The 12828-nt window shown below is 41.3% G+C and overlaps 1 protein-coding gene across 3 annotated transcripts in view; it reads right to left on the bottom strand.

Annotated features, from left to right (window-relative positions):
* LOC128697089 (uncharacterized) overlaps positions 1 to 12828 on the bottom strand; it is a 199965-nt gene that overhangs the window by 16131 nt on the left and 171006 nt on the right. For all 3 annotated transcript variants that reach the window (XM_070095243.1, XM_070095244.1, XM_070095242.1), the window contains 2 exons: positions 10474 to 10521; positions 9875 to 10137 (listed from right to left, as the gene is read on the bottom strand). In XM_070095243.1, the coding sequence (XP_069951344.1) occupies positions 9875 to 10137; positions 10474 to 10521 (311 nt within the window). The remainder of the gene's footprint in view (positions 1 to 9874; positions 10138 to 10473; positions 10522 to 12828) is intronic.

The raw sequence follows: 12828 nt of genomic DNA, 5'->3' as shown, positions 1-12828 counted from the left end.
ATATGTGCTTGTATATTTGGACAAGCTTACTGCTCTAAGATATTGCTTTAGTAGCTATGGTTTGTGTGTTTGATAAAGGCGCCTAAAACTCCGTCTGTTTATAGTCCGTTTTATTGTCCAACGAATCCATTTGAAACCGGTCAAGGGTTCGGAACCAGTCGGATCTAATCTGTGGATCACTTATTAAAACATATCTGATTGAAGATTTGGGCTAACACATGAAGGAACTACTGGAAATTATCTAACCGAGCAATATGTGATTTGATTGATACAAAAAGTATAACTTGCGTGTTAGAGAACCAGTGATTGCTGGCGGCTCCTACTATGACGAACGGTCGAGACATCAACCATTATTTACAGCCTTAAGGTTTATAGATCACTGTATTTAGCTTTTCTAGAGTTTTTCTGTCTACACCACAACAAATGCTATGTTATCACTATAGTTGGCTGGTGAAGATTACTGGAGGAAAGTCGTTTTTACTGGAGTAATATTTGCTTTTTGTTGTGTATATTGCGACTGCTGTTAACTACAGGTTATATGAATTTCCACTGTATATGTACTAACAACTATACACTATCATATTTCTACAAAACTGTACACTTTTCTTATTTCCTCGAGATTTTGCAGCTCTTCGTATTTCAACAGTAATGTTTTACTCCCTGGTATCACTAATTATAAGTGAGGTAGACTAGCAGACCTGCGGGGGAGGTTCTGGCCACTGCTAGCAACTGTTTACAGCATGAACCTGTCTCTTTGGCCCTCACACTTCTATTTTAAATTCACCTTATTATTTATTATCCATATACTAGGATACCACTGTGGTACACCTACAACACTATGTATAACACACTATTATCAGAGAGACTGTCTTTCCTCTGATAAAAAGTTGCAATATTATTTTCACTAGCACACTAGGCCTAAGTTCCCCTCCCAGAGTCAGGTTTTGCTGCCGCATTGTACACTGATTCTCCTTTTTCGACTCAGTAGATATTTTTTCAAGAAGATTAGTTGCAAGCGCTGGAGGGATATAGCTTATAAGTTCACTCACACAGTTTAAAGTTCAGCACGCAAGAGAGTGAAAAAACACGAAAAAACACGGCGGCACGGTGGCACAGCGGCACGGTGGCACGGCGGTACGGTGGCACGGCGGTACGGCAGTACGGCGGTACGGCGGTACTCGTACTTGTGTTATATCTTGGGCTGAGTCTTGTGTTGTCTTGTGCTGAGTCTTGTGTTGTCTTGTGTTGTGTCTTGTGTCTTGTGTTGTGTCTTGTGTTGTGTCTTGTGTTGTGTCTTGTGTTCTGTTTTGTGTTGTGTCATGTGTTGAATCTTGTGTTGTGTCTGGTGTTGAGTCTTGTGTTGTGTCTTGTGTTGTGTCTTGTGCTGAGTCTTGTGTTGTGTCTTGTGTTGTGTCATGTGTTGTGTCTTGTGTTGTGTCATGTGTTGTGTCTTGTGTTGTGTCTTGTGTTGTGTCTTGTGTTGATTCTTGTCTTGTGTCTTGTGTTGCGTCTTGTGTTGTGTCTTGTGTTGTGTCTTGTGTTGTGTCTTGTGTTGTGTCTTGTGTTCTGTCTTGTGTTGTGTCATGTGTTGAATCTTGTGTTGTGTCTGGTGTTGAGTCTTGTGTTGTGTCTTGTGTTGTGTCTTGTGCTGAGTCTTGTGTTGTGTCTTGTGTTGTGTCATGTGTTGTGTCTTGTGTTGTGTCATGTGTTGTGTCTTGTGTTGTGTCTTGTGTTGTGTCTTGTGTTGATTCTTGTCTTGTGTCTTGTGTTGCATCTTGTGTTGTGTCTTGTGTTCTGTCTTGTGTTGTGTCTTGTGTTGTGTCTTGTGTTGAGTCTTGTGTTAATTCTTGTCTTTTGTCTTGTGATGTGTCTTGGGTTGTGTCTTGTGTTGTGTCTTGTGTTGTGTCTTGTGTTGTGTCTTGTGTTGTGTCTTGTGATGTGTCTTGGGTTGTGTCTTGTGTTGTGTCTTGTGATGTGTCTTGGGTTGTGTCTTGTGTTGTGTCTTGGGTTGTGTCTTGTGTTGAGTCTTGTGTTGTGTCTTGTGTTGAGTCTTGTGTTGTGTCTTGTGTTGTGTCTTGTGTTGAGTTTTGTGTTGCGTCTTGTGTTGTGTCTTGTGTTGTGTCTTGTGTTGTGTCATGTGCTGAGTATTGTGTTGTGTCTTGTGTTGCGTCTTGTGTTGTGTCTTGTGTTGTGTCTTGTGTTGTGTCTTGTGTTGAGTCTTGTGTTGTGTCTTGTGTTGAATATTGTGTTGTGTCTTGTGTTGTGTTCTGTGTTGAGTCTTGTGTTGAGTCTTGTGCTGTCTTGTGTTGTGTCTTGTGTTGAGTCTTGTGTTGTGTCTTGTGTTAAGCCTTGTGTTGTGTCTTGTGTTGAGTATTGTGTTGAGTATTGTGTTGTGTCTTGTGTTGTGTCTTGTGTGTCTTGTGTTGAGTCTTGTGTTGTGTCTTGTGTTAAGCCTTGTGTTGTGTCTTGTGTTGAGTATTGTGTTGAGTATTGTGTTGTGTCTTGTGTTGTGTCTTGTGTTGTGTCTTGTGTTGATTCTTGTCTTGTGTCTTGTGTTGTGTCTTGTGTTAAGCCTTGTGTTGTGTCTTGTGTTGAGTATTGTGTTGTGTCTTGTGTTGTGTCTTATGTTCTGTCTTGTGTTGTGTCTTGTGTTGTGTCTTGTGTTGAGTCTTGTGCTGTGTCTTGTGATGTGTCTTGTGTTGAGTTTTGTGTTGTGTCTTGTGTTGTGTCTTGTGTTGTGTCTTGTGTTGTGTCTTGTGATGTGTCTTGGGTTGTGTCTTGTGTTGTGTCTTGTGATGTGTCTTGGGTTGTGTCTTGTGTTGTGTCTTGGGTTTTGTCTTGTGTTGTGTCTTGTGTTGAGTCTTGTGTTGTGTCTTGTGTTGTGTCTTGTGTTGTGTCTTGTGTTGTGTCTTGTGTTGTGTCTTGTGTTGTGTCTTGTGTTGTGTCTTGTGTTGTGTCTTGTGATGTGTCTTGGGTTGTGTCTTGTGTTGTGCCTTGTGATGTGTCTTGTGTTGTGTCTTGTGTTGTGTCTTGTGATGTGTCTTGGGTTGTGTCTTGTGTTGTGTCTTGTGATGTGTCTTGTGTTGTGTCTTGTGTTGTGTCTTGTGTTGTGTCTTGTGTTATGTCTTGTGTTGTGTTTTGTGATGTGTCTTGGGTTGTGTCTTGTGTTGTGTCTCGTGATGTGTCTTGGGTTGTGTCTTGTGTTGTGTCTTGGGTTGTGTCTTGTGTTGTGTCTTGTGTTGAGTCTTGTGTTGTGTCTTGTGTTGTGTCTTGTGTTGAGTTTTGTGTTGTGTCTTGTGTTGTGTCTTGTGTTGTGTCTTGTGCTGAGTATTGTGTTGTGTCTTGTGTTGTGTCTTGTGTTGTGTCTTATGTTGTGTCTTGTGTTGTGTCTTGTGTTGAGTCTTGTGTTGTGTCTTGTGTTGAATATTGTGTTGTGTCTTGTGTTGTGTTCTGTGTTGAGTCTTGTGTTGAGTCTTGTGTTGTCTTGTGTTGTGTCTTGTGTTAAGCCTTGTGTTGTGTCTTGTGTTGAGTATTGTGTTGAGTATTGTGTTGTGTCTTGTGTTGTGTCTTGTGTTGTGTCTTGTGTGTCTTGTGTTGAGTCTTGTGTTGTGTCTTGTGTTAAGCCTTGTGTTGTGTCTTGTGTTGAGTATTGTGTTGAGTATTGTGTTGTGTCTTGTGTTGTGTGTTGTGTTGTGTCTTGTGTTGAGTCTTGTGTTGTGTCTTGTGTTGTGTCTTGTGTTGAGTTTTGTGTTGTGTGTTGTGTTGAGTCTTGTGTCTTGTGTTGAGTCTTGTGTTGTGTCTTGTGTTGAGTCTTGTGTTGAGTCTTGTGTTGTGTCTTGTGTTGAGTCTTGTATTGAGTCTTGTGTTGTGTGTTGTGTTGTGTCTTGTGTTGAGTCTTGTGTTGAGTCTTGTGTTGTGTTTTGTGTTGTGTCTTGTGTTGAGTCTTGTGTTGTGTCGTGTGTTGTGTCTTGTGTTGAGTCTTGTGTTGTGTGTTGTGTTGAGTCTTGTGTTGTGTCTTGTGTTCAGTCTTGCGTCTTGTGTTGTGTCTTGTGCTGAGTCTTGTGTTGTGTCTTTTGTTGTGTCTTGTGTTGTGCCTTGTATTGTGTCTTGCGTTGTGTCTTGTGTTGTGTCTTGTGTTGTGTCTTGTGTTGTACCTTGTGTTGAGACTTGGGTTGTGTCTTGTGTTGAGTCTTGTGTTGTGTCTTGTGCTGAGTCTAGTGTTGTGTCTTTTGTTGTGTCTTGTGTTGTGCCTTGTATTGTGTCTTGCATTGTGTCTTGTGTTGAGTCTTGTGTTGTGTCTTGTGTTGAGTCTTGTGTTGTGTCTTGTGTTGAGTCTTGTGTTGTGTCTTGTGTTGAGTCTTATGTTGTCTCTTGTGTTGTGTCTTGTGTTGTGTCTTGTATTGTGTCTTGGGTTGTGTCTTGTGTTGTGTCTTGTGTTGAGTCTTGTGTTGTTTCTTGTGTTGTATCTTGTGTTGTGTCTTGTATTGTGTCTTGTGTTGTGTCTTGTGTTGTGTCTTGTGCTGAGTCTTGCGTTGTGTCTTTTGTTTTGTCTTGTGTTGTGTCTTGTGTTGTGTCTTGTGTTGAGTCTTGTGTTGTGTCTTGTGTTGAGTCTTGTGTTGTGTCTTGTGTTGAGACTTGTGTTGTGTCTTGTGTTGAGTCTTGTGTTGTGTCTTGTGCTGAGTCTTGTGTTGTGTCTTTTGTTGTGTCTTGTGTTGTGCCTTGTATTGTGTCTTGCATTGTGTCTTGTGTTGAGTCTTGTGTTGTGTCTTGTGTTGAGTCTTGTGTTGAGTCTTATGTTGAGTCTTGTGTTGTGTCTCGTGCTGAGTCTTGTGTTGTGTCTTTTGTTTTGTCTTGTATTGTGTCTTGGGTTGTGTCTTGTGTTGTGTCTTGTGTTGAGTCTTGTGTTGAGTCTTGTGTTGTGGCTTGTGTTGTGTCTTGTGTTGTGTCTTGTGTTGTGTCTTGTGTTGTGTGTTATGTTGTGTCTTGTGTTGTGTCTTGTGTTGAGTATTGTGTTGTGTCTTGTGTTGTGTTCTGTGTTAATTCTTGTGTTGAGTCTTTTGTTGTCTTGTGTTGTGTCTTGTGATGAGTCTTGTGTTGTGTCCTGTGTTGTGTCTTGTGTTGTGTCTTGTGTTGAGTCTTGTATTGTGTCTTGTGTTGAGTCTTGTGTTGAGTATTGCGTTGAGTATTGTTTTGAGTCTTGTGTTGTGTTTTGTGTTGTGTCTTGTGTTGTGTCTTGTGTTGTGTCTTGTGTTGAGTCTTGTATTGTGTCTTGTGTTGAGTCTTGTGTTGTGTCTTGTGTTGTGTCTTGTGTTGAGTCTTGTGTTGAGTCTTGTGTTGTGTCTTGTGTTGAGTATTGTGTTGTGTCTTGTGTTGTGTCTTGTGTTGTGTCTTGTGTTGTGTCCTGTGTTGAGTCTTGTGTTAATTCTTGTGTTGTGTCTTGGGTTGTGTCTTGTGTTGAGTCTTGTGTTGTGTCTTGTGCTGAGTCTTGTGTTGTGTCTTTTGTTGTGTCTTGTGTTGTGTCTTGTATTGTGTCTTGCGTTGTGTCTTGTGTTGTGTCTTGTGTTGTGTCTTGTGTTGTGTCTTATGTTGAGTCTTGTGTTGTGTCTTGTGTTGAGTCTTGTGTTGTTTCTTGTGCTGAGTCTTGTGTTGTGTCTTTTGTTGTGTCTTGTGTTGTGTCTTGTATTGTGTCTTGCGTTGTGTCTTGTGTTGTGTCTTGTGTTGTGTCTTATGTTGAGTCTTGTGTTGTGTCTCATGTTGAGTCTTGTGTTGTGTCTTGTGTGAGTCTTGTGTTGTGTCTTGTGTTTTGTCTTGTGTTGTGTCTTGTATTGTGTCTTGGGTTGTGTCTTGTGTTGTGCCTTGTGTTGAGTCTTGTGTTGTGTCTTGTGTTGAGTCTTGTGTTGTGTCTTGTGTTGTGTCTTGTGTTGTGTCTTGTGTTGAGTCTTGTGTTGTGTCTTATGTTGAGTCTTGTGTTGAGTCTTGTGTTGACTCTTGTGTTGTATCTTGTGTTGAGTCTTGTGTTGTGTCTTGTGTTGTGTCTTGTGTTGTGTCTTGTGTTGTGTCTTGTGTTGTGTCTTGTGTTGAGTCTTGTGTTGCGTCTTGTGTTGAGTATTGTGTTGTGTCTTGTGTTGTGTTCTGTGTTAATTCTTGTGTTGAGTCTTTTGTTGTCTTGTGTTGTGTCTTGTGATGAGTGTTTTGTTGTGTCTTGTGTTGAGTCTTGTGTTGTGTCCTGTGTTGTGTCTTGTGTTGTGTCTTGTGTTGAGTCTTGTGTTGTGTCTTGTGTTGAGTCTTGTGTTGAGTATTGTGTTGAGTATTGTCTTGAGTCTTGTGTTGTGTTTTGTGTTGTGTCTTGTGTTGTGTCTTGTGTTGTGTCTTGTGTTGAGTCTTGTATTGTGTCTTGTGTTGAGTTTTGTGTTGTGTCTTGTGTTGTGTCTTGTGTTGAGTTTTGTGTTGAGTCTTGTGTTGTGTCTTGTGTTGAGTATTGTGTTGTGTCTTGTGTTGTGTCTTGTGTTGTGTCTTGTGTTGTGTCCTGTGTTGAGTCTTGTGTTAATTCTTGTGTTGTGTCTTGGGTTGTGTCTTGTGTTGAGTCTTGAGTTGTGTCTTGTGTTGTGACTTGTGTTGAGTCTTGTGTTGAGTCTTGTGTTGTGTCTTGTGCTGTGTCTTGTGTTGAGTCTTGTCTTGAGTCTTGTGTTCTGTCTTGTGTTGAGTCTTGTGTTGTGTCTTGTGTCTTGTGTTGAGTCTTGTGTTGTGTCTTGTGTTGTGTCTTGTGTTGTGTGTTGTGCCTTGTGTTGAGTTTTGTGTTGTGTCTTGTGTTGAGTCTTGTGACGTGCCTTGTGTTGTGTCTTGTGTTGAGTATTGTGTTGAGTATTGTGTTGTGTTGTGTCTTGTGCTGAGTCTTCTGTTGTGTCTTGTGTTGTGTCTTGTGTTGTGTCTTGTGTTGTGTCTTGTGTTGTCTTGTGTTGAGTCTTATGTTGTGTCTTGTGTTGTGTCTTGTGTTGTGTCTTGTATTGTGTCTTGTGTTGTGTCTTGTGTTGTGTCTTGTGCTGAGTCTTGTGTTGTGTCTTGTGTTGAGTCTTGTGTTGTGTCTTGTGTTGTTTCTTGTGTTGTTTCTTTCATTGTGTCTTGTGTTGTGTCTTGTGTTGACTCTGGTGTTGTGTCTTGTGTTGTGTCTTGTGTTGTGTCTTGTGTTGTGTATTGTGTTGTGTGTTGTGTTGTGTCCTGTGTTGAGTCTTGTGTTAATTCTTGTGTTGTGTCTTGTGTTGTGTCTTGTGTTGAATATTGTGTTGAGTATTGTGTTGAGTATTGTGTCGAGTCTTGTGTTGTGTCTTGTGTTGAGTCTTGTGTCTTGTGTTGAGTCTTGTGTTGTGTCTTGTGTTGAGTCTTGTGTTGAGTCTTGTGTTGTGTGTTGTGTTGAGTCTTGTATTGAGTCTTGTGTTGTGTGTTGTGTTGTGTCTTGCGTTGAGTCTTGTGTTGAGTCTTGTGTTGTGTGTTGTTTTGTGTCTTGTGTTGAGTCTTGTGTTGTGTCTTGTGTTGTGTCTTGTGTTGAGTCTTGTGTTGAATCTTGTGTTGTGTGTTGTGTTGAGTCTTGTGTTGTGTCTTGTGTTGAGTCTTGTGTTGTGTCTTGTGTTGTGTCTCGTGTTGTGTCTTGTGTTGAGTCTTGTGTTGTCTCTTGTGTTGTGTCTTGTGTTGTGTCTTGTGTTAAGTCTTGTATTGTGTCTTGTGTTGTGTCTTGTGTTGTGTCTGGTGTTATGTCTTGTGCTGTGTCTTGTGTTGCATCTTGTGTTGTGTCTTGTGCTGAGTCTTGTGTTGTGTCTTTTGTTGTGTCTTGTGTTGTGTCTTGTGTTGTGTCTAGTGTTGAGTCTTGTGTTGTGTCTTGTGTTGTGTCTTGTGTTGTGTATTGTATTGAGTCTTGTGTTGTGTCTTGTGCTGAGTCTTGTGTTGTGTCTTTTGTGGTGTCTTGTGTTGTGTCTTGTATTGTGTCTTGTGTTGTGTCTTGTGTTGAGTCTTGTGTTGTGTCTTGTGTTGTGTCTTGTGTTGAGTCTTGTGTTGTGTCTTGTGTTGAGTCTTGTGTTGCGTCTTGTGCTGAGTCTTGTGTTGTGTCTTTTGTTGTGTCTTGTGTTGTGTCTTGTATTGTGTCTTGGGTTGTGTCTTGTGTTGTGTCTTGTGTTGTGTCTTATGTTGAGTCTTGTATTGTGTCTTGTGTTGAGTCTTGTGTTGTGTCTTATGTTGAGTCTTGTGTTGTGTCTTGTGCTGAGTCTTGTGTTGTGTCTTTTGTTGTGTCTTGTGTTGTGTCTTGTATTGTGTCTTGGGTTGTGTCTTGTGTTGTGTCTTGTGTTGAGTCTTGTGTTGTGTCTTGTGTTGTGTCTTGTGTTGAGTCTTGTGTTGAGTCTTGTGTTGTGTCTTGTGTTTTGTCTTGTGTTGAGTCTTGTGTTATGTCTTATGTCGAGTGTGTTGAGTCTTATGTTGAGTTTTGTGTTGACTCTTGTGTTGTGTCTTGTGTTGTGTCTTGTGTTGAGTCTTGTGTTGTGTCTTGTGTTGAGTCTTGTGTTGAGTCTTGTGTTGTGTCTTGTGTTGTGTCTTGTGTTGAGTCTTGTGTTGTGTGCCTATGTTGAGTCTTGTGTTGTGTCTTGTGTTGAGTCTTTTGTTGTGTATTGTGTTGTGTCTTGTATTGTGTCTTGTATTGTGTCTTTTGTTGTGTCTTGTGTTGTGTCTTGTATTGTGTCTTGTGTTGTGTCTTGGGTTGATTCTAGTGTTGTGTCTTGGGTTGTGTCTTGTGTTGCGTCTTGTGCTGTGTCTTGTGTTGTGTCCTGTGTTGAGTCTTGTGTTAATTCTTGTGTTGTGTCTTGTGTTGAGTCTTGTGTTGTGTCTTGTGTTGTGTTTTGTGTTGTGTCTTGTGTTGTGTCTTGTGTTGAGTGTTGTGTTGAGTCTTGTGTTGAGTCTTGTGTTGTGTCTTATGTTGTGTCTTGTGTTGAGTCTTGTGTTGTGTCTTGTGTTGTGTCTTGTGTTAAGTCTTGTGTTGAGTCTTGTGTTGTGTCTTGTGTTGTGTCTTGTGTTGTGTCTTGTGTTGAGTGTTGTGTTGAGTCTTGTGTTGTGTCTTGTGTTGTGTCTTGTGTTGAGTCTTGTGTTGTGTCTTGTGTTGTGTCTTGTGTTGAGTCTTGTGTTGAGTCTTGTGTTGTGTACTGTGTTGAGTCTTGTGTTAATTCTTGTGTTGTGTCTTGTGTTGTGTCTTGTGTTGTGTCTTGTGTTGAGTCTTGTGTTGTGTCTTGTGTTGTGTCTTGTGTTGAGTCTTGTGTTGTGTCTTGTGTTGAGTGTTGTGTTGTGTCTTGTGTTGTGTCTTGTGTTGAGTCTTGTGTTGTGTCTTGTGTTGTGTCTTGTGTTGAGTCTTGTGTTGAGTCTTGTGTCGTGTCTTGTGTTGTGTCTTGTGTTGAGTCTTGTGTTGTGTCTTGTGTTGTGTCTTGTGTTGTGTCTTGTGTTGTTCTCAGGTTAATGTTAGAAAAACACTTAACATTTCATTACATTTACGCATGCAACCTTTTAGTAATAATTCTCTTGATCCAAGGAATTGGAGCTGTCATCCCCCTCCTTGTATCAAACCTGATTGCCCTCCATTCTCCAGGTGCTCTAAAGCATACAGGTTTAGCGGTTCCCCATGATAATTAACTTTTATTGGAATATTCTTTTTGCTTATCAAAGCTTCTACTGTTTACAGGATCGTTCTGTTATCTGTTAACACAGACTACTGTTTGTGTGACACCTGTTAACTGTTTATGAAGCATTGCTGTTAAACTGTGTTCGAACTGTTTATGTATATTTCACTGTTTGTCTTAAGGACCCCTCCCAATGACTACTGTTAACAGAATCTCTCCTGCTTCTTTACCTGTTAGCTATGAACCTGTTGTTCCTGAAGGCGTTACCGTTGATGGCACCGGAGGCCCTGAGCCGGGTGAGGGCAGCCCTGGCCTCCGCCCGGTCACTTGGGTCGTCATCATATAAGTCATCATACAGGTCTTCAATGGAGTCGTCTCGGTCATTGTCGAAGAAGTCGTCGAAGTCATCGAAGTCGTCGTCGAAGCGTAGGAATCCTGAGCCTGCTTGACGACGATGACTGGAGGTGAATGGTCCTCCAGTGAAGGTCCTGCCCTGTGTGAGGGAGGGGGAGGTTAATGGATGGGAGGGTATATGTAACCCACTCATGGGCCGCTAAAAGCTAAACTACCCATTACACTAAGCATCGTTATGGGGAGTTGACAGATGCAAACATAAATGTCTGGAGTCTGCAGTGATTACCACCAGCAAGACTGTAAACATCAAGTCTGGCTCCACCAACTGTGGTCACAGTATTACCAACTTTTATATTTAAAGATTTATTTCTTTGCAATGTTTACAATGTGTGATTACAATTTTGATTTGTTAAGTACAAAGAAAGTCACTACCATGCTTATAAACCGTGCCACCAGCACTGTCACCATCACTCACCTGGCTACGCTGCCCCACCACCATCACCACCATCACCACCAACATCATCTGGAAGGAAAAAAATAGAATTGGCAAAACTCTTGCTTCACACGCTGAGGGTCAGAGTTCGATTCCCGGAAAGGGTGAAAACATTTGGCGTCTTTCCTTACATCTGTTGTCCCTGTTCACTCATTAGTAAAATGGGTACCTGGGTGTTTGTGGACTGGTGTGGGTCGCATCCTGAGACAAAATTGATCTAATTTGTGGGAAATGTTTTGCATAGTAAGGTGCTTTCTGTATGTCATTGATGTCAGTGGAGTGGAGTGGAGTGACTTTCATTAGTTTCTATTTTCTTGAAATACCAGACATATACTGTGAATCTCATATAACCTGTAGTTACCAGCGGTCGCAATATACATAACGAGAAGCAAATATTACTACAGAAAAAGCATCCTTCCTCCAAAATTTCCACCAGTCAACTATAGTGATAATATAGCATTTATTGTGGTGGAGACGGAAAAAACCTAGAAAAGCTAGATACAGTGATTGATAAACAAGGGTTGAGGTCGACCATTCGTCATTGTAGCAGCTGCCAGCAATCACCGGTTCTTCAACACGCAAGTTATACTTTTTGTATTAATCAAATCACATATTACTTGGGTAGATAACTTCCAGTAGATCCTTCATGTGTTAGCCCAAATCACCGACCAGTATGTTTTAGAAAAGTGACCCACTGATCAGATCAGATCAGATCAGTAGATCCTTCATGTGTTAGCCCAAATCACCGACCAATATGTTTTAGAAAAGTGACCCACTGATCAGATCAGACTGGTTCTGAACCCTCGACTGGTCCGAACCCTCGACCAATTTCAAACGGATTCGTTGGACAATAAAGCAGACTGTAAATGGATGGGGTTGTAGACGCCCTTATAAACACAAACAATAAATAAAAAACAGGAGCGTACCCCGGTAAGCTGTCCTAACATACAAGTACAGTTAGAAATAGAAATACAAATAACTAGAGCTTCACTTTAAGGAGGTTATTAATAGAGTATTCAAGAGGTTGCTAGTAGAATTACAGTAATTCAACCATTCAAATCATTATGAAGCCCTGTGTAGTCTGCAATCAATCAAACAAACGGGCTTCCACATGGATAAATTGTCATTTTTGTGGAAATTGGCGTCACGAGGGAGCATTCACCAAATTCAACTTCAATAACAAAAACATAAAGTGGGACCAAGTAAACCAAGTCCTAACCGATATAAGCTGGGAAGATATATTAAGCAACACAGACCCCAACGTATGCCTAGAACAGATTAACTTGGTGGCACTCGATGTATGCACAAGGCTTATTCCTCTAAGAAAAAGGAGTAGATGTAAAATAGAAAGAGACAGGCGCTCCCTTTACAGGCGACGGAAAAGAATAACAGAGCGGCTAAAAGAGGTCAATATATCTGAAATGCATAGGGAGACACTGGTCAGAGAAATAGCAAGCATCGAACTCAAGCTAAAGGAATCTTATAGGAGTCAGGAATCGCGGGAAGAACTAAAAGCCATAAATGAAATCGAAAGAAACCCAAAGTATTTCTTCTCCTATGCCAAATCAAAGTCGAGAACAACATCCAGTATTGGGCCCCTACTTAAACAAGATGGGTCCTACACAGATGACAGCAAGGAAATGAGTGAGCTACTCAAGTCCCAATATGACTCAGTTTTTAGCAAGCCGCTAACCAGACTGAGAGTCGAAGATCAAAATGAATTTTTTATGAGAGCCACAGAATTTGGTTAACACAAGCCTATCTGATGTTATCCTGACGCCAAATGACTTCGAACAGGCGATAAATGACATGCCCATGCACTCTGCCCCAGGGCCAGACTCATGGAACTCCGTGTTCATCAAGAACTGCAAGAAGCCCCTATCACGAGCCTTTTCCATCCTATGGAGAGGGAGCATGTACACGGGGGTCGTCCCGCAGTTACTAAAAACAACAGACATAGCCCCACTCCACAAAGGGGGCAGTAAAGCAACAGCAAAGAACTACAGACCGATAGCACTAACATCCCATATCATAAAAATCTTTGAAAGGGTCCTAAGAAGCAAGATCACCACCCATCTAGAAACCCATCAGTTACACAACCCAGGGCAACATGGGTTTAGAACAGGTCGCTCCTGTTTGTCTCAACTATTGGATCACTATGACAAGGTCCTAAATGCACTAGAAGATAAAAAGAATGCAGATGTAATATATACAGACTTTGCAAAAGCCTTCGACAAGTGTGACCATGGCGTAATAGCGCACAAAATGCGTGCTAAAGGAATAACAGGAAAAGTCGGTCGATGGATCTATAATTTCCTCACTAACAGAACACAGAGA

This window comes from Cherax quadricarinatus, chromosome 49 (genome assembly GCF_038502225.1).
Source record: "Cherax quadricarinatus isolate ZL_2023a chromosome 49, ASM3850222v1, whole genome shotgun sequence".
Lineage (NCBI taxonomy): Eukaryota > Metazoa > Arthropoda > Malacostraca > Decapoda > Parastacidae > Cherax > Cherax quadricarinatus.
Note: the sequence above shows the minus strand (reverse complement) of the source record. Positions and strands in the feature narration are given on the sequence as shown.